Source organism: Haliotis asinina, chromosome 16, assembly GCF_037392515.1.
Source record: "Haliotis asinina isolate JCU_RB_2024 chromosome 16, JCU_Hal_asi_v2, whole genome shotgun sequence".
NCBI classification, from domain to species: domain Eukaryota; kingdom Metazoa; phylum Mollusca; class Gastropoda; order Lepetellida; family Haliotidae; genus Haliotis; species Haliotis asinina.
The window spans coordinates 14583161-14603950 of record NC_090295.1 but is presented as its reverse complement, the minus strand read 5'-3'; the positions used below and the strand labels follow the sequence as shown (position 1 = coordinate 14603950).

General features: G+C 40.2%; 2 protein-coding genes across 2 annotated transcripts; both read left to right on the top strand.

Annotated features, from left to right (window-relative positions):
* Positions 1–365: 365 nt before the first annotated feature.
* Positions 366–5546, top strand: LOC137267608 (uncharacterized). The gene is made up of 3 exons (XM_067802096.1): positions 366–496; positions 1278–1499; positions 3626–5546. Exons 1-3 carry the CDS (start codon positions 433–435, stop codon positions 3877–3879), a joined length of 540 nt encoding a protein of 179 aa, XP_067658197.1. The 5' UTR covers positions 366–432; the 3' UTR covers positions 3880–5546.
* A 1039-nt stretch (positions 5547–6585) lies between these two features.
* LOC137268432 (uncharacterized) lies at positions 6586–12430 on the top strand. The gene is made up of 3 exons (XM_067803000.1): positions 6586–6755; positions 7457–7681; positions 8369–12430. The coding sequence occupies exons 1-3, from the start codon at positions 6692–6694 to the stop codon at positions 8629–8631; spliced, it is 552 nt and encodes a 183-aa protein (XP_067659101.1). The 5' UTR covers positions 6586–6691; the 3' UTR covers positions 8632–12430.
* The last annotated feature ends 8360 nt before the right edge of the window (positions 12431–20790 follow it).

Sequence of the window (20790 nt, the reverse complement as noted above, 5' to 3'; positions counted from 1 at the left end):
TGCGAACATTAAATCGTCTTTCTATTTCAGATTTCGTTTACTGCTTGGGATAATACTGACGTCAAGATATATAACGAAAGACAATTATTTCATAATGACGTCATAATAAATCCTTATCAAATTATGATAATGTTATGATGATTATTTAAGTATGTTATACAAATGTAACGTTTGGACGAGCGGCTTTATGTGGACACTTCCTTCTTGCATGGTTAGGGAATAAATCATTGGATGGCAACTTCAACTGATAAAGAAATTAGGCCACCAGTCGATGCACGTCAATATTCGTCGCGTCTTTAAAATGTCAATAGCAACAACCCTCTAAACCCCCACCCCTATGTCAGGGGTGCACGAATGTTATCAGCAAACATAGAGCAGCATTAGCAATACCTCACTCTCAACTAGAAACAGGCTGTTGCCAGTCTTAATGCAATGGAGGCTACAAGGCGTTATTCTGCGCCCTGTTTCATCTTGCTATTTCTTTTTCCACTTGCAGGTAACTATATAACTTATTTGACCATACCGAAATAGTGTCTTGGTCAGTAACATACTATCAATATGTCAGGTTATTAACCATATCATTTCTTGTCTTGCATGCAGAATTTACTTTCTGGTACGGTCGAAATGCATACCCGTATGGCGGACGCCTAATATCACCACTGATATCCACTGATACATTGATATCCCCATTTTTCATTCCATTTTGCCTTTTATTGGGTAATCTCAGATGGATTATCCTTTGAATAGTTTACGCTTTAACTCAGTTAATTGTGGAAACAGAAACGAATCTTGGGTTAATGAATAGCTGTCACTAGTAAATTTAGCACGGTATGTCCTGATAAATGGTAATCGTTTTGAGATTAACAACGTCCGGATTGACAACATATTCACCCCTTAAGGATGATCATCTGACAGTTCTTTTTAGCAGTCTTGAGACAAATGGCCTTTCATGTAATGACATCTATGCGCTAATGTCTTATTAAATCCCTGTATTACGGACCCCATTATGTGTGACAATGCTTCCTGGTCAGATACTGTTAGGAATCAATGCATTATGTGCGAATGTCAAATGTGTTCAACGAAAACGATGAGGCAAGCGCCATGTCGTCGTATGTTAGAGACACTGAAACGATGCTATTGTAAATTCAGGAGTCTGTCTGTCTGTGCGTTATAATTACTGTATTACATCATATATATTTTAATTACCTCCCCCCCTAAGGCTTTACTCTTTCTTCCTTGTCCAAATCATATTATTTCTATACTTTTTTTCATTTCAGCTGGCCTTTACTGTTACCAGTGTGGTAGTACTGGAAACGATGGATTTTGTAAAACGGAGATCAAAAAGTTGAAGGAATCGGCCAGTGACATTGCCCTTAAACTTCAGAACAGCACTTCGGGTGAAGTAGACGATACGGACGTATCTGGAAGGACAACGCCTCATATCAAGAAGTGTGCCAACCGTAGGAATGTGTGCATGATCGAAACGGTTGAGAATGCACGTAAGATGTTATTCGCTTTCATTGATCAATATACATCAATAGATCAACCGTACGAACATCAACAATAAAAAGCACGGCCGACTGAGTACGTACTCAGAGCCCAAATACCCTGTATTGTAAAGAACCCATGATCCCATTACTTTTCTTGTTTGTCCAGCTCTGCGTATTGGCGTACATTACGCAAATGTTTATGTCAAAACTCAATTTCTATGAAGTCTATAGCGCCCAAGCACGCTTGAATTGTAAGTAGATTTTTTTGAGTAATCATTATTACAAAGGTCCCAGAAAGTACTGAACACTGCAGCACGGATGGTGTCAGAAGTGTCCCCAATTACTCCAGTTCTTCAGACACTACACTGGCTTCCTCAAGAAGCCATACTGAAATTCTGTGCTTGACGGACAAGTGCTACCATAGATTGGCTCCATCATACCTATCCTGCCTACTCAGTAACCACCAGTCCAAACCTTCCCCGCTGTCACATAATCTCCTCCCAATGTCAATTCCACAGTACAACTTCACAAGCTTTGGTGATAAGTCAGTCTGTGTTCATGTCACGGGGCCCTGGAAGATGCTGTCTCTAAACATCAGACACTCTCTTTTTTTCGGATCCCGACTAAAGGCCTCCCTATTCGGTCAACACTATGACCTTTGAACTGTATATGTGCAGCTTTGATCATTCACGAGTGTGGGAAGCTAGCGGGATACAAAACTACATCATTACTATTATCATTACTCACAAAAATGTCAAACCTTACGTACCGGCCGATAGATAAAATACGTGAGTTACATGTATATCGAGAGATTCTATTTTAATACATGAATTTGGCAACTTGCAATCTATCTCATTGTTTCTGATATTACAGATCAAATATAAATAAAAACACGTAAACTAACATTTTAAATTTATCATATTTTTTACAATTATTGGAAAATGGCAAAATATCCAACTAAATTTGAGCGAGGTGGGTACAATGTATATGGTAACTCATAGGAAAATTAAGATACCCAATCTATATGAACACAAACGAGTGTCAGTGATCCCAAGAGCTATCTCTGGCACTATTTGTCTCATCCTTCTGCCAAGGCCAGCGCTCTTTGGTGGCATTAAGATGGAAAGTGTCCAGGACACGCATCATGTCTTACTTTTCCCACTCAGTAAGCTGAGTAGACAGGGCGTAACTGCAATACTGTTCAAACATTTCAAATCATTCAACTTCATAATCTGCAGTTGCATTTTGCACAATATTTTACTTTGCACGCTTAAACATAAAAGCTACAAAATTAAAATAACATTAATTCAACATTGGTGAAAACACTTTTTATTTTTACTCTATTAAACTAGTGAGAAAATATCATTTCATGACATCTTTTATGTTTATAATTGGCAACATCCTATCATACATGATGATGGCTGATCAGAACGATAACAATAACACAAAGTGTGACAAAACTGATTCTTAGTTTCAAACCAAAGTATATTGAAGTCGATGTTGTTTAACAAAACCAAAAATGTTATACTGCGTTATTTAACACATTTGATCACCCTATTGCATGAGCCGTTTTGAAACTTGCCTGTATCCCCTGACCCTTGCTAAAATCTTCGATTCAGGTTCATTTCTATTGGCACTTTGATGATTTAAAAACGTAATCAGTACCATGTGAGATCAGTTCCACAGACACAACGAATGAGATTAATGTCAAATTGAGCAAACATAAGTGGCATGCTCATTTTCAAAACAAACCTCATTTGTGTATGAAACGATTGCTACCTTATATATTCGTTAATGAATCGCTGTCAGTGATGATACGAGGTATTCGTGATGCTACAAGTGTATGCGGCGGAAAGGTGCTACAGATATTATAATTATCAAACGTTCGAAGCACAGCAGACGTCGTTTTGAACACATTTATATCGTAATGGCTGCTAAAACGGACTGTTTTATGGACATGTATCAAAGGTTTCTGTGAACTGTTATCAGTGAGGCACATGTATGATTAGACATATAAGTCATTCTATAACATTTATATTAAGCCAAGTGATTTCTTATTGATACAAATTCGGAATGCCAGTAGTAAAGGTACGACGGGCATTTTGCCAATGATTGTTTTCTTTCTGTGATTTCAGAGACATCTCAAGTGCTCAGCTACATCCGAGACTGTTCCGATGGAAAAACGTTTTCTTTCGGAGAGCTGGACATGCTGCAAAATATTCAGCACGACAACTTCACAACATGCGGCTACGACACCCGCGAATACATGAGCTGCATCACAACCTGCTCAGAAAACTTCTGCAATGGACCAAAGGCTGGTGCCACCACACTAACAACATCAGTCCCTCTTGTCTTCCTTTGGTGTATCTTCAGAGTTATGCCTTTGTAATGACGTCAACGTACAACAAGCTTAAAGATATTACTCGGCTTTTGCACGGATTCTACTAGAGAGAATACTCAAGCAATCCGAATCCGGCCGCTTTATTCACAGGATATCACCACTCTGATAATACGTTGATCTAGAAGTTATTTCAGCCCAGACAATGTACCTTGCAGCCACTAGGTCTCACTGAATCTGATACTGGTCAATGATTCTATAGAGTATAAGCGTTTATTAGAAAGGAATCCTCGGCAGTGAGAAACGGTGACATTTTATAGTGTTGTAAAGACTGAATAAATTAATTGATGTGTGTAGCTGTGCAACTGTCATGTGTACATGCATGATAAATATTTCTTTAAAGAATTCGGAAGAACGTTGAAGTGATCATAACGAATGAGGGTTACAGTAAATTGATCTTTGAGATCTTGTAGTGATTTTTATACAATGTAGTGTATACTGTATCGAATTATCATTAACAACACTTAATGATGAAATGCGATTGACACTTTCCCATGACACTGTACCCTTAATGATAAAATGCGATTCACACAATCCCAAGGACACTGTCCGCATGTATCAAGAGTTGTCAACACAGTGTTCCAAGACAATCCAGTGATCAGTAGCATTGGCATCGATTTAAGCAACTGCAATACGATGACATTTGTCAACCAAGTCAGCGAACCTGACCTCCCGATCCCGTTAGTCGCTTTTTACGACATGTATGGGTTACTGAAGATCAATTCTAAAACGGATGTTCACGGGTTTAAGTGTAAAGATATATTTTATACCTAATGTATGAAGTAACCGGTGTGTTTGCATTTCGTCTTGCATGTATCATTGTGATTTTTGTGGTCAGTTTTAGTGCAAACAAATCTGAGCCTTCCACCGTTTTACTCCAGAAGAGGAACGTAAAAAATATAACATGTAACAGTATTTTGCAATGAAGCGTTGTTATGGTGAAGAATATGTGAAATGTTACAGTCGCATTCTAAAATACGATCTTTTTTGTAATTTTACAACAAAACATTCATACTGTACACATGCTGAAGCACCAAAGTAGATCCGTTTCTAATTGTTGGCAGCAACAACATTTTCCGCTGTATCTTACGATTCTTCAAACCATGAGATATGACATTTACTGCCATACATCTAAAGAAACTGGCCGTCAGCTGGTGCAGTCTGTCGGTTTTGTGTCGGTTGTGTCTGAGACATTATTTTTTTGTCAAACAGAGATCAGTGTCCATATGATATATGGAAGGCTGTGAAATCTAACGATGGTAAAGGGGACGCTCAAGATTTTTTTCTTCTCTTTTTCCATGTGATGATAAATAGAACATCTTCAAATATGAAAACAGAAAAAGGTGACGCTGTGTGTATTGTGCCTATGCGTTAGTGTGTATGTGGTTCTTCAAGCAATACTACAACATTCAAGTCTACAACTGAAACAAGGACTTATTCTACTATGAGTGATGTTGGCTAAAACATCCAAGGAAAGCTTACGCGAGGTTTATTAAAGATATCTAGCGGAAAAAAACAACATTTGGAGCATCACTGACAAAACCACTCACTTCCGTATCCTAGCCTGCACCATACCCAGGCCTTGTAAGATTTGGGGATTTGTTTCTAAAATTGTTTGTGTTTATCCTCTGGTGAATAAATTACTATCCCCTGCTTGTGTTTGTGACGTTTATCTTTTCGTGATAACATGGTAGCATACTATCTGACAATGATCCACAAGCACTTTACTTGTGAAGAGATTTCGTATGTCAATGAAACCTTTCGAAAGAAAGTATTGACAGGTGTTCAACGAGAGCATTTAACCCTATTCCAAATGTTTTTACATTCTTGTTTGTTTGTTTGCTTGTTTGTTTTCCAAGTGACCGATTTATCACTAAAACAGTTATATACATTCCTATCCACATGTGTGACCGTATATACAATCGTGAAGTACCATAAAGGTAAGCAAATCACAGCAGTTTCGACAGTGAGTAATATATCAATTGCCATAAAGGTAACAACGTCAACTTTAACCCTCTATACTGTAACATTAAGTTTTAACCAGTGTACTTCCTTCTTTGGTTGACCTTTGACCGGTTCGTGAGAACACCATATTCGCACCCTCGCTGTTGCGTTGTAGGGTACATTTTCGTCTGCAAAAAACGAAAGTACAATGAGTACAATGACTCATTTATGAAATTCCGATAGTTAGTCAATAGTGTATCTTAAAGACTGAATGTATACACGGAGCATAGCCGTAATTGGAGATGCCAGTATGCCTTTGTGTCTAGGTTCGAGCCCAGAACCATAACTCCGATCGAACATGCGATAAAAAAAGCCATGATTTCTGCTATTCCACCCATGTAAAAAATATATGTACGTGTGAATCTCTGCCAGATAGGGATGATGCCAGGTGTTTGTGAAATGATATGGTAAGATCATGAATGAATAGCCATGATTTGGGAACCAATAATACTTTTCTTTCCATTTCAGATTTCGCGTACACCTTAGCAGAACATTGTTTATACGTCAGAATCTACAACGAAATAATGACGCCATTGTCAGTGATTACCGTATCATAATAATGTGGAAAATATGAACCAGTGCCCTTATATCGCCACTTCCTTCTTTTATGGGGAGGGAATAAACTATTGGATGATAAAGAAATAAGGCCACCAGACAATACACGCATATGTTCGTCGTATCTGTAACACGTTGATAGTAACCGCTATAAACCTCCTACAACCAGGGTGCAGGCTGTTATCAGTTAGTATAACACTACCTCACTGAGAACTGGCAACAGGGTGTTACTTGTCTCAGAGCTATGGGGGCTAGAAGGCGATATTCTGTGCCCTATTTCATCTTGCTATTTCTCTTGCCAGTTGCAGGTAATCATATTTCTTGGACTGTAATATGACTTTGGATAAATGTTTCTAATTTCATTTCTTCTCTTGCAAGCTAAATTTAAGTTCTTGTTGGGCGGATTTTGATAGCCTTTCCGCGGAGGAATGATGTCGCTGATTTCAGTAATGCCTTCAAATATTTTTTATTTTCTTTTACGGTCTGTGCCATCTATTTCGTCCGGTAATCACTGACGAACTATACTTAGATTAGTTGACATTTAAACGCCATTAATTGTGAACACAGTGTGCAAAAATGATATTACGTTTACGAAGTCATGATAAACGGTAATCGTTTTTTACCTAATCCAAGTTTCTTTTGATAATCGTGAGACCACACGACCTTTCATTTAATGTCTATTGTCTTAGAAAACCTGCGTATTCCTGAACTTTTTTGTATCAAACTCGCACTTTCTGGTCAAATACTCCTGGGAATCAATTTTCATAATTTATTGTCAATATGTTACATGAGGAGAAACATGACACAAGCTACTAGGCTTCGTATGTCACAGACGATAAGAAACAATATTATTCTAAATTCATGAGTAGTGCGTGCTTGCGTGCGTGTGTACACGGAGACATATAGAACAGGTCGAAATAAGAAAGTGCATCAGATATATTTTCTTCTCTCCTGTGCATGGTTTTCATCTTTCTTTGTTAGTCATCGTGTTTATATATTTTCTTTTTAGCTGGTTTGTATTGCTACCAGTGTGGTAGTACTGGAAACGATGGATTTTGTAAAACGGAGATCAAAACGTTGATAAAGTCGGCCCAAGACATTGTCCACAGACTTCAGAACAGCACTTCGGGTGGAGAGGTGGTCGATACAGACTCATCTGGAAGGACCACGCCCTATATTAAGAAATGTGCCAACTTTAGGAATGTGTGTATGATTGAAACTGTTGAGAATGCACGTAAGTTCAGCTCTTGTTGTCATGGTAAGATTGCTGGTACATTGCTAAAAGCGACGTAAAACTAAGCTCTTACTCTCTCCCTGTTCAAACTGTTTTATATATTGTTCAACCTCATCAATATTTCAAATTGCATCAATAATAGTACCAGAAAATATGAAAGCTACAATTTTCAATCAATCTAATTTTGGATACATATGATGGAACACTGGCGATAATACATTTTATTTAAATCTCTATTAGGTCAGCGAAGAAAGACATTTAGGCTGTCTATGTAAACGGCAACGTTCCAACTATACGTTACACGTGGTTAATCAACAATATGTTACGATTAAATAACACAATCTCATAAAACAGCTTTGTTCAAAACCTGTTCAGCATTGTATTCATTATTGGTACAATGTTCAGTGAGTTCAGGTGGTCAACGTTCACCACAGTTCAATGAAGTCATTATTATTTATTAAGCCAAACAACACAATGCCACACAACATTGTTACATAGCAGATTTGATCACGTTGTAATTTTGTTATTGCATAGGCAGTTGAACACGTCCTTTGATCTTTGCTATAATCTCGACGCAATATCGGTATAGGGGATCATTTATCAATTGACACGTCGATGATTAGAAATGAAATTAAATTAAATGGTGCGACGGGTATATTTCTTTATGTTTTCTTTCTGTGATTTCAGAGACATCTCAAGTGCTCAGCTACATCCGAGACTGTTCCGATGGAAAAACGTTCTCTTTCGGAAACCTCTCCATGTTGCAAGATATTCAATACGACAACTTCACTACATGTGGCTACGACACCCGCGGATACATGAGTTGCATCACAGCCTGCTCAGAAGACTTCTGCAATGGACCAAAGGCCGGTGCCACTACACTAACAATATCAGTCCTTCTCCAGAGTGCGTTCCTTTTGTGTTTCGTGAGATCCATGTTTTGGCAGTGACGTCAAAGCATAACAAGCTACAAGGAATTACTAAGCTGATGCAATACCCAATCAATATGGATCCTGCATAACCGAGAAGTACAGTTGTTGAGAATTCTGAACAGAGACAACAGAATGTTCTGACATCTTTAGTCGCATAATATTTTTTAATTTTGCAATGAGCATTGTGGCCGTTTGGCCTCACTGAATATGCCATTGACCTGTGGTTCTTTAGCGCTTAAGAGTATATTACTTTCCAAAATCCAAGAAACACGAAACTTCTGGAAGTGAGTAAAACATTGTCCCCCTTCAATTTAATTGTTTTGATAAAATGCACACTGAACATATCAGCAAAATTAATTAATATTCATAAATATGCCAATTCCACATGTACCATGTACCATGAGTATTTCTTTATAGAATTTCGAAATGTGTATTAATTCTTTTTTTCACGGATCTGCGATGACAGTTCTGACTTATGAAATGCGGGTGAAACATTCCACAACACTGTCCATAGTTTTAGTTCAGCAGTTTTACCACTATGTCTTGTAAGTCTGTGAATTATCGACTGAAATCTTCCTGGGTTTTGTGTCTAGGAAACAGATACTATACATAATACGTCATACCTGTGATGTGTAACTGCATAATGTCCGGTGTGTATGATTATGACACTAGTTTTCAGTTTGAGTTCTAGCAAAACTCCTCATCACCTCTCATCTGAGTTTTAACCCACCCTTATAACCCATTAGAGAAATCTGTCATGTAACAATATTCAGTGAGGAAACCATGTCATGGTTAAGCCCGGATTTCTCTGTATTTTCATTTTTGACTGACACATTTTGAAATGCCACCTTTTCCTTTGTTCTTTAAAAAGTGAAGTACTCAAACTGAAACTTGGAAAACACCGAAACACCAAACATCATGATGTGTAACTGTCAACAACATCAGCTATCGGTGGTATCTTTCGATTCTCCAAACCATGAGCTCTGACAATTGCTGTGTTGCATCTGACAGTGAGCAATCTGACCAGTTGATGTAGGTTGTGGTTGAGGCATGTATCACACAGTGATACATCGATGGCTGTGAACTGTGAAAATGGAAATATTTACATGTTTGTTTGTTTTCTTACTATTTGTGCATGTGTGTGCATGTGTGCTTATAACTGTACGTGCGGGTCTACAAAGGTGGAAAAACCCATAAATGTCAAAATGGTAATCCGAATGAATAACATGGTGAGTATTTGTTTATCAAGATGTAGTGGGAATTCTACAACTGACCATGTTTCTTATGAAAATGAAAGGGTTTTGTCATTATGTATAATTGTGCTTAAGTTGGCCACATTTCTGAATAATGTCAATCCTACAAGCTACCAGAAGCATATGGTACGTCATGGGAATGTTCCGCACCTTCATTAACCGCGGCATCTACAAGTTTACATGTATCACAACATATATCACAACACATCAGCAAGTGTGTGTGTGTGTGTGTGTGTGTGTGTGCGTGTGTGTGTGTGTGTGTGCGTCCCTTGCATGCGTGTATGAGCGTGTGTGTGTGTGTGTGCGTCCCTTGCATGCGTAGTGTATGTGTGTGTGTGTGTGTGTGTGCGTCCCTTGCATGCGTAGAGTATGTGTGTGTGTGTGTGCGTCCCTTGCATGCGTAGAGTATGTGTGTGTGTGTGTGTGCGTCCCTTGCATGCGTGTATGAGCGTGTGTGTGTGTGTGTGTGTGTGTGCGTCCCTTGCATGCGTGTATGAGCGTGTGTGTGTGTGTGTGTGTGTGTGTGTGTGCGTCCCTTGCATGCGTAGTGTATGTGTGTGTGTGTGTGCGTCCCTTGCATGCGTGTATGAGCGTGTGTGTGTGTGTGTGTGCGTCCCTTGCATGCGTAGAGTATGTGTGTGTGTGTGTGCGTCCCTTGCATGCGTAGAGTATGTGTGTGTGTGTGTGCGTCCCTTGCGTGCGTGTGAGTATGTGTGTGTGTGTGTGTGTGCGTCCCTTGCATGCGTGTATGAGCGTGTGTGTGTGTGTGTGTGTGCGTCCCTTGCATGCGTAGAGTATGTGTGTGTGTGTGTGTGCGTCCCTTGCATGCGTAGAGTATGTGTGTGTGTGTGTGTGCGTCCCTTGCGTGCGTGTGAGTATGTGTGTGTGTGTGTGCGTCCCTTGCATGCGTGTATGAGCGTGTGTGTGTGTGTGTGTGCGTCCCTTGCATGCGTAGAGTATGTGTGTGTGTGTGTGTGTGTGTGCGTCCCTTGCATGCGTAGAGTATGTGCGTGTGTGTGTGTGTGCGTGTATGTGCGTGTGTGTGATATCTGGAGTCTCCTGCTGCACCACCACAACACTGAAGCCAGACCCGTGTCTTGTTTCGCGATAGCCCAATCCATATATTTCAAAGTGTCACCCGAGTCTAGAATGTATTTCTCTTAGTGTGTCACCTGCCCCGTGTCACCTAGATGAGTGGTTACATTTATGTTTGTGCAAGATAAGGCTCATGAAGACTCCCTTCAAGAGACGTGTGTAATGGACTTTTTATTGTTCAGTGCTATTTAAAGCACTGACTCGGTCTGACAAGTTTAAAAAAAGTTCCATGCAGCACATTGCACGTGTTTCACAGCATGACCTCCTTAACTCCAACAGTCCTTGGTCTATCGGGGTATCTGTGGATCCAAACAGAAGTGATTATTCTACTCACATGTTGACAATAGAAGCATCGTTATATTCGGAGATTTATTGTAGTTCAAGTGAACACTCTTGTTTATCTTTTAATACCTGTGTACAATGTAATGTTCTCCAGACGTGCTTTTTATGCATATGCTGAACATTACTTTTCATGATTGTACATGACTGGTGATCTTTCCTAATCAGTTCAAAAGTGTTTTCAAAATATTTGTTCCTCTTTCTCGTAAGAACTACATTGTTATGCACTGATGAAACTGTTCACATTGTTCACATGAACTATTACTGACATATTTATGAAAATGAAAATGTATACCATATAAAAAAATATGTTCTTATTGTCAACCGTTTGTAACAAAATTCGTAGCAAAGTAGTGAGACCTTGCTCCCACTTAATATATAAATTCTTGATGACAAAAACTACATTCACATCACGCTGACAAGAACCTGACTGTAATTGTGGAGACGGTGGGATAGTCTAGTGGTTGAAGTGTTCGCTCGTCGTGCTGTAGACCCAGATTCAAATCCCACATCGGTATAATGTTTAAAGCCCATTTTGTGTCACCTGTCGTGATGTCGATGGAATATTGCTAAAAGCAGCGTAAAGTGATATGAATCACCAACAGTCTGTTATGGAACATAATCCCAAAAGTATCACCAAGCCGCAGGCAGAGGTCCAACAGGTATTGGGCACTACCACTTCTGTTCTTTGTTATCGTCATTAACGTACATGAAAGCAAGAAGTATATTAACTGGCTGGAAATTTATACGCAGTCATGTCACAGTGATCTTTGTTGTTCCTTTAAAAGCAATTCAGTCGTGCGTGTTAATATTTTTCATTTTGATACTTTATACCAAGATCAAACCGATGAGTAAAAGCTGAAATATAGTTATCTGCAGTCTTCAGAAGCATGTTATACAACTCCTGTGGTTTCATGTTCACAAACATAAATAATAGCATCGTACACACCAATGTGCGTAATACATTTTAACAGAAATTCTGACTATAAATTTAAGATGTTTCTCATCATAGTCATGTGTTAGCGATCCAAAGAAAGCTCGTTTTCGATTCTGAATCCCGTCGTTTCAGCCAAATCTGACGTCTGATTTACTGTCTAAATTATGAATAAAACGTTCATGAATGCGTTTTATGTTGAATATGTGTTGTTGTGTGATGAATAGTGCGTTGTTGAGTGTTGTATAATGCCTTGTATGTTGAATAATGCTTTGTTAGATGTTGAATACTGCCTTGCTGTTTTCAGTAATGCGCTGTGTTGAATAATGCGTTCTTGTGTGTTGAATGCGTTCTTGTTGGTTGAATAATGAGTTGTGTTGAATAATGTTATGTTTGAATAATGCGACGTTGAGTGTTCAATAATGCGTTGAAAAATGAATTCTTGTAGGTTGAATAATGGGTTATCGGCTTTCTGGCGTTATGTTCGTGACATGTTGATCTTGGTATGAATCAGTTGTAGAGTTCACCTTAATGTAGGTCTTACCGGATGTAACACATTGCGTCCCGTGCGCGTAAAATATATTGAATAGACCATTGAATTAGCAGCGTTAGCCCAGTTTGCCAGTATCATAATTCACGTGAAGCGTGCCACAGACCAGCCCCGACATTATATCACTCCTAGTCTCTTCACAAAATCACCACATATAACTCTGTATGTTCAAGGAGGGCGTCAGAGGACTAAATTTAAACTAATCCCTTATGTACTCAGTTCACAGTAGGTACTTCAGTGTTTCGAGGCGACAAGGTGTACAGAGAAAACATCTGATTTTCCTGCTTCTGTTATTTCAAGCTCGTTTAACCTTGTTGAAGTGATAAACGTCCGAGTAAATTTATGACGATATCTGAATCAATAATGATTTTTAAAAAATACTACTTGTGTTGAAGACAGTAGAACAATGTTTGACTGAAAACACTGCTGTTGTATGTACTGTTGTATGTACTATTGTATGTACTATTGTATGTACTGCTGCATGTACTATTGTATGTACCATTGTATGTACTGCTGTATGTACTATTGCATGTACTGTTGTATGTACTGTTGTACGTACGAGGAAGCCCAAAAGACCTCGAAACTGAAGGAACAGACTGAAACTACATGGTTAAAGACATATGCTGTTTGATATCATAACAAACGAAAAAATAGCGATTCTACTGCTAGAAAGTACTGTCACAGATTTAACTACGTTCAAAACGCACATTTCTTACGAAATTCCTGGGATGCGTTTGGTCACAGCTACAACAAGCTATGCATATAACCATAGCGACCGAAAATTAATGGCCGTCATTACATATTTTAGTGTACAAACAAACTCGAAGGCTGATATTCCATACTTTCATGTGTTGCTGCATGAACGTATTTTAAAGCGACAGAACGTGCAGTCCATATCATGTCAATTGCTGGTATCTCAGATTGATAGATAAAATACTTCTGTCGATAGGAATGTTGAAACCTCACAGGTTACCTCAAAGTGACCTCTCGTTGCTACGATCGGGGCAACACGCAAACGTCATGGCAAAAAAGACCCTGGGACTAGGATAGGTTTATATCGAATCACGAATCGGAAAAAAAATCTTATCAATACAGGTTATGGCTAACGGAATATTTGAATGTGTTAGTATCACACAACTGAACCATCGACAGGCCAAATGTTTTACAATGAAATGATCATTAAATCACAATACAGTTAAGGTTCATGTCCATATCACACGACTTACAAGGCTCAGACTGCTGTAGCTCACCCATCTAAAATCTGTATGTCGCTTCAAAATGCTAACACCCCACCTTGCGTCTGAATGTTGGATTCTTGAATGTCAGGCATATATCAGGAGGTGTGAAGCGCAGTTGGGTTTAATGTTGCGGTCAAGACTGTTGGACTTGAGCAGTGAGTGAGTATGGCTTTGCACCGACTTTTAGCAATATTCCAGCAATATCAGGGCGGGGAACAACAGAAATGGGTTTCACTCTCTGTACCCATGTGGGGTGTCGAAACAGGGTCTTTGGCATGACAAGCGAACGCTTTAGCCACTTGGCTACCCTACCGCCCTTGGACTTGAATAGCGACCAATCTTGACTAACGTGTTAGAGAGTTGTCCAGCACTGAGGTACAATTCACACTTTGTACCCACGTGGGGAATACCAGGGTTTGCGAACGCTACTAGGCTAGATGTATCTAGATGTATCAATCTAGATCTGGACTAACGTTTGATAGAGTTGTCCTGCACTGAGGTACAATTCACACTTTGTACCCACGTGGGGAATAGAACCAGGGTTTGCGAACGCTACTAGGCTAGATGTATCTAGATGTATCAATCTAGATCTGGACTAACGTTTGAGAGAGTTGTCCAGCACTGAGGTACAATTCACACTTTGTACCCACGTGGGGAATAGAACCAGGGTTTGCGAACGCTACTAGGCTAGATGTATCTAGATGTATCATTCTAGATCTGGACTAACGTTTGAGAGAGTTGTCCAGCACTGAGGTACAATTCACACTTTGTACCCACGTGGGGAATAGAACCAGGGTTTGCGAACGCTACTAGGCTAGATGTATCTAGATGTATCATTCTAGATCTGGACTAACGTTTGAGAGAGTTGTCCAGCACTGAGGTACAATTCACACTTTGTACCGACGTGGGGAATAGAACCAGGGTTTGCGAACGCTACTAGGCTAGATGTATCTAGATGTATCATTCTAGATCTGGACTAACGTTTGAGAGAGTTGTCCAGCACTGAGGTACAATTCACACTTTGTACCCACGTGGGGAATAGAACCAGGGTTTGCGAACGCTACTAGGCTAGATGTATCTAGATGTATCATTCTAGATCTGGACTAACGTTTGAGAGAGTTGTCCAGCACTGAGGTACAATTCACACTTTGTACCCACGTGGGGAATAGAACCAAGGTTTGCGAACGCTACTAGGCTAGATGTATCTAGATGTATCATTCTAGATCTGGACTAACGTTTGAGAGAGTTGTCCAGCACTGAGGTACAATACCGATGTTGGATATGGATATGGAGAAATGGACATCTCATTCACATACAGACACTGACGCAGACGCAGACGCAGACGCAGACGCAGACGCAGACGCAGACACAGACACAGACATCGTGCCGACTAGTACTTGATCTATCACTTAAAGTCCGAGCGCCAGGGATGTGATGTAAACATTTGAGGGCGGGTTGGGCGAGGTGGCCAAAGAGCCAGGCTAGTGATCCAGCGAGGTTGAGGCTGATCGCGCCCACATGTGACCGGGTGTAGAAACCTTGGAGACAGCGTTGTTTACAAACTCTGTCAGTGTTGTTCCAACCCCTAGTGTACAGTGCATAACGCAGTGCTCTTCAAAGACCCCATGAATCCATTAGTATATGACCAGATGGTGGCCACATGAATTTACCTAGTTGTGGGTACAGCAACATGCAGTAAACTGGACAAAGTACTGTCACTATGTGTCCCAGCCCACCCAGCTGTGAATAGGTACCTAGATAGGATGAGACGCCTACAAATAACTCAGTACACCTAATGGCAGCAAGAGTTGTATGATCCTTAGGGAGTTGAGACTGATAATACGATAAGCCGTCGAGATTGACATCCAATGAAGGAGAGAAATATATGTCAGTGCCTTGAGCAAGCACTATTTGCCTGGATGTGTTCGCTATATAAATATTATGTAATAATAATAATTTGTCCCATCCAAATGACTCCGTGTTTAAAGAGAGGGAGTTTGAGGAAAATGTCCATGTCAGTGAAGGCAATAAAAGTGAGGCAGTAGATGTTATATTAAGTGTTTTGAAAACCACAGACGCACGTACACAGTCAATACAGTCATTTGTGAGGACGAATCCGGGAAACGCATCCTGGATCGGTTAGGGTAGGTAACTACCAGTGAATCGTGACTCCGCAGACCACTGTTTTCCAGGTATCGATTGCCTATCACGCTCAGTAGGAAGCATAAGACATGAGTGTCAGCGATTGTTTCAAAAAAGGCAGATGAGTAATGGGGTTTACGACCTTTGACACTGGCTTAACAATATGCAACAGTGGGTGGCATAATGTGTCACGTTATCGGGGTACGGCGAACTGGCGTCTGGGACAACGATAACGACATAACTTTGCAGGTTTATGTTCAATCACCTGTCCCAGAATGAAATCCAGTGTTCAAATCAGGAAGCATTTCATGATGAAACCCATCTTGCCATTTTGTTTGCCCCCGAGAGAGCCACGAGTAGTCCAGATATACGTCCCATGGGTGTATCCAACATTGATAAATGAAGGAGCGAATCAGGTTTCGCCCTTATCATAGGTCTGTCAGAAGCATGTCCGAGCTTGTATGTGTGCCCCAGAGTGGTAAACATTTTTTGTCCCTTAAAATCTGCCATGCAGTGATGTAACTGAAATAGGGGCGGTTGTGAAAGCGTTCGCTCGTCACGCAATAGATTCTGGTTCGATTTCCCGCATGGGTACATTGCGTGAGGACAATTTCTTGTGTCCCCGCAGTGGTTTTGCTAGTATATTGCTAAAAGCGGCGTAAAATCATACTCACTCACTGTAACTTTAGGACTATAAATTCAACCTATGCCAATCACTGGACACTGTACACCCTGGGCTGAAGGCATTAATATGTCAACTACAGGGGCGTAGCTACAATTATAGATAAAAAAGCCCGAGGTTACGCATGATTGTTGTTAAATGGTTGGGCAAACCCCAAGTACTATCAATATAGAGCTATCCAGCATGTAGGGCTCACACGTAAAAATTGCATTGCTGCGCGCCTGAACTATGAAAATAATACGAAATAGCCACTAGCCCGCGGCTACTGAATATCCCGTAGGGCCATTAAATCTCCGCAGTCACTGATCCGACTGGCTGGTGAATTTTCATAGAGCCATTTTGTAAATGTATTTTACTCTCTACGATTTGTTTAAGTTATAGTTTACTGTACAACACGCAAGAGTGAGTGAGTGAGTGAGTGAGTGAGTGAGTTTAGTTTTACGCCGCACTCAGCAATATTCCAGCCATATGGCGGCAGTCTGTAAATAATCGGGTCTGGACTAGACAATGCAGTTACCAACAACATGAGCATCGATCTGCGCAATTGGGAACCGATGACATGTCGACCAAGTCAACGAGCCTAACCACCCGATCCCGTTAGTCGCCTCTTACGACAAGCACAGTCCCTTTTTATGGCAAGCATGGGTTGCTGATGGCCTATTCTACCCCGGGACCTTCACGGGTGACATCATGCAAGAATATAGTCTGATAAGATGTTCATCATACCAGCAACTTATTGATGAAACCCGTGTCAAGTCGGCAATATGTTATTCGCATATACGTTTAGTAATCTTTTGCATAGTTTGTACATTCAGATTTCGGTCTGGTAAATTATCTTGTTGGCTTGTGATTTTCAGGCACATCTAGTCCGACAGGCTAGCAAAGTTCTGAATCTAATTCCCAAACTTCCAATAAGGCTTGTCCACCGGAATTTGGTAAATAAGGGGAGGCAACTCTAATCTGGTTACATTGACACCTGCATAGTGAGAGAAACACAAATCTGATTCTGGATCCACGCCTTCAATGAATTCATCATTGACTGATTACCATAGAACAAACTGTTCCCTTTGAACTATTTTGACAAAAACGTACTTGCCTTTGATGCATGTTAAAGGTTTGTTGGTATTTTTCCAAAGGTGGTCTTCTAAACTAAACTGGGAAAGATCAAGAGATTGCGTTCCAAACAGACACTCACCCACCGACTTACCCACCCGTCCACGTGACACTCACTCACTTACCCCCACCCGCCCACCCACTTTTTCACTTACTTGTATGTTCCCTTGTTTCCTGCCAGTCAGTAGGAATTCCACTGATATTCCGCAATCATATATAATCTCAGAAAACATGCGCAATATCAAACTCTTTGTCAGCTTGTCTGACACATGCCGACTTTGTCTCTCTATGTAAATAACAATACCACTATCTCCCGTCAGTTAGTATATCTAGGTCAATACCTACCAAAACACACTTGATAACGTCGCACTCAGCAATATTCCAGCTACAGCAGCTTGGAAATAATCGTGTTCGGACCAGATAAACCAGTGATCAACTGCATGGGTATCGATCAGAGCAACTGGGATACGATGACATATCAACAAGCCTGACCACCCGATGACGTCAGTCGCGTCGGTTACGGTCACGACAAGAATCGGTTACTGAAGACCAATTCTGCCCCCGATCTTCACGGGGAACCAGTATTTATTTGATGGGGGCTAAAAGAGACTGAAAAAGTAGTGCTGTAGGAGAAACCAAAAACCTGATAACCCGAACTAACAGATGTTTGGTCTCACGTTTAATCTGACCTCCGTGTTATAGCTAATAGGTTCGGTAGGGTCACCCGGTGGTAAAAACCCAACTTACTCACACTAGACCTTTGGAGCTAACCGTCGTGCGTGGTGAATAAAAACATTCAGTTCTCCTAAAGGCTGTTCTTGGCATATGCTACACATATCAATTGTATCAAGTGCTCACAAAAATACTTGCATTTGATGTATGTTCAAGGTTATTTTTCGAAAAGTGGTTTTCTAAACTAAACTGGAAAAGATTAAAAATTTTCCAAGCCTTCCTTCCAAGTATTTCCTTAGCTATTAGGTGAGTGAGTTTAGCTTTACGCCGCTTTTTGCAATATTCCAGCAATATTAATCTTACAGAACAATTAACAGATATTGAGACTAGGTATGTATGAATATTAATAAATATATGATCAGTTTGATTTTGTATGTTTGCGCCATGGAATAGCTGGTGTTGTGACTGGTGAACTGGTTGTAACTGGACTAACTCTTTGTACTATTGTAAATGGATATCCTATTCAGACAGACAGAGACAGACATCATGATTCATCAGATATATCCCCTAATAATTGCTCAGAGATTATTCATAATAGTCACTCCAGACATGGAAGTAACTTCTTGACATTCACAGAAAGTCTTTGAGACAAGTGCAATTATGTAACAACACCGGGTGGTCGATAACATCATTAACACATGTCATCGTGTCCCATTTGCGCAGTACGGTGCTCATGCTGTTTTATCACTGGATTGACTGGTCGAGTCTTTACAGACCGCCATCAGCTAGCTGGAAAATTGTTGAGAGCAAAATATGTGAGCTTTCTACGGTGTATACAACTATCCCGCACAATACACTTTGAGCAGTACCCCATTACTCACTCGCACATCTATGTACCCACCTCCCACACACTCACTCACTCACTCACTCGCACACCTATGTACCCACCTCCCACACACTCATTCACTCGCACATTGTGTGAACAGTTATGAGAAGAATCCCGTTCCCTGGACCATTGAGTATTTCTACATAAACGAAGCAATCACATTCAAATTTAAACCTGTATCGGAGCAACTCAACCGTAATACAGTCCTCATCTTGTGTTGTTTTTTAGGACTTTATTGTATATTTCTTTTTGAACAAGGAAAATGTCATCTTGAATTAGCCAAAACCTGACAAGAAATTTTAAATGAGCTTCAGGGACATCGATGGTGTGATGTCAGAAAGGTAAAACATTAAATTCCCTTCCACTGATTCTATGTTGACAGCTGTTAGGAAACTCCCAAATGTTCTTATTTCCAGAACAGTGAATTTCTCTTTCAGGGCTGTGCAGTATAACTGGTAATCCGGTATTTGCCGGTTCTGACATGAAAACGATACGTATTGCGATACGGTAATCGAAAACCGGTATTTTGACACGAATTCGGAAAACTTCGTAACAATCGCAAATCGTCGGGTACTTTCGGGGTCATTTTTTAATTTGTTCTTGTTTCATTTGTGCCATATATTTTTGTATTGACATGACTACGTTCAACGAAGCATAGTGATTTTGTTGTGTTTTTCCTCCATAAAGCAAACATTAATTCGAATAAAAGTATTTTTCATCACTGATGCATATTCTGGCTATTCGCACAAATAGTTATTTGTAAACACCCAATCCCTGCACGTTTCTTACACAGCTATTGTTTCGAGAACAGCGAATGTTTATTTCCAGACATTCAGCACTGACACATTTAGGACCAGTAGTAACTGGAATACGACTCAGCAGTGTTTGATAACGGTTGCAGCATTTAGGGCGTCAGTGAGTCACTCAAAGCGGTCTACGGTAGACATTCCAAAATTGTACGCTTCGAGTTAGTGACGTTCGGGGGAATACATTACTTTCTTTGCATGCATGTGCGATATTGCTTCCGGAAGAACAGGATACATATTCAGCAACACTCAGCTAAAACATATTCATTAAGACTGTGCAAATGACTCCGTTCAAGTGCGTTTCAAGTATAAATCACATCTTCAGCTATGTTTGAATTACACGTAAACGTTGTTTAAATATCGCGTCACCCCATGTAAACTCGATGAAAATGCGTTTTCTTTAGATGTTTCATTTTGCTTTTGTATTGCTGTTCATCTCACTGAGACCTACCATAGCTAATGTAACA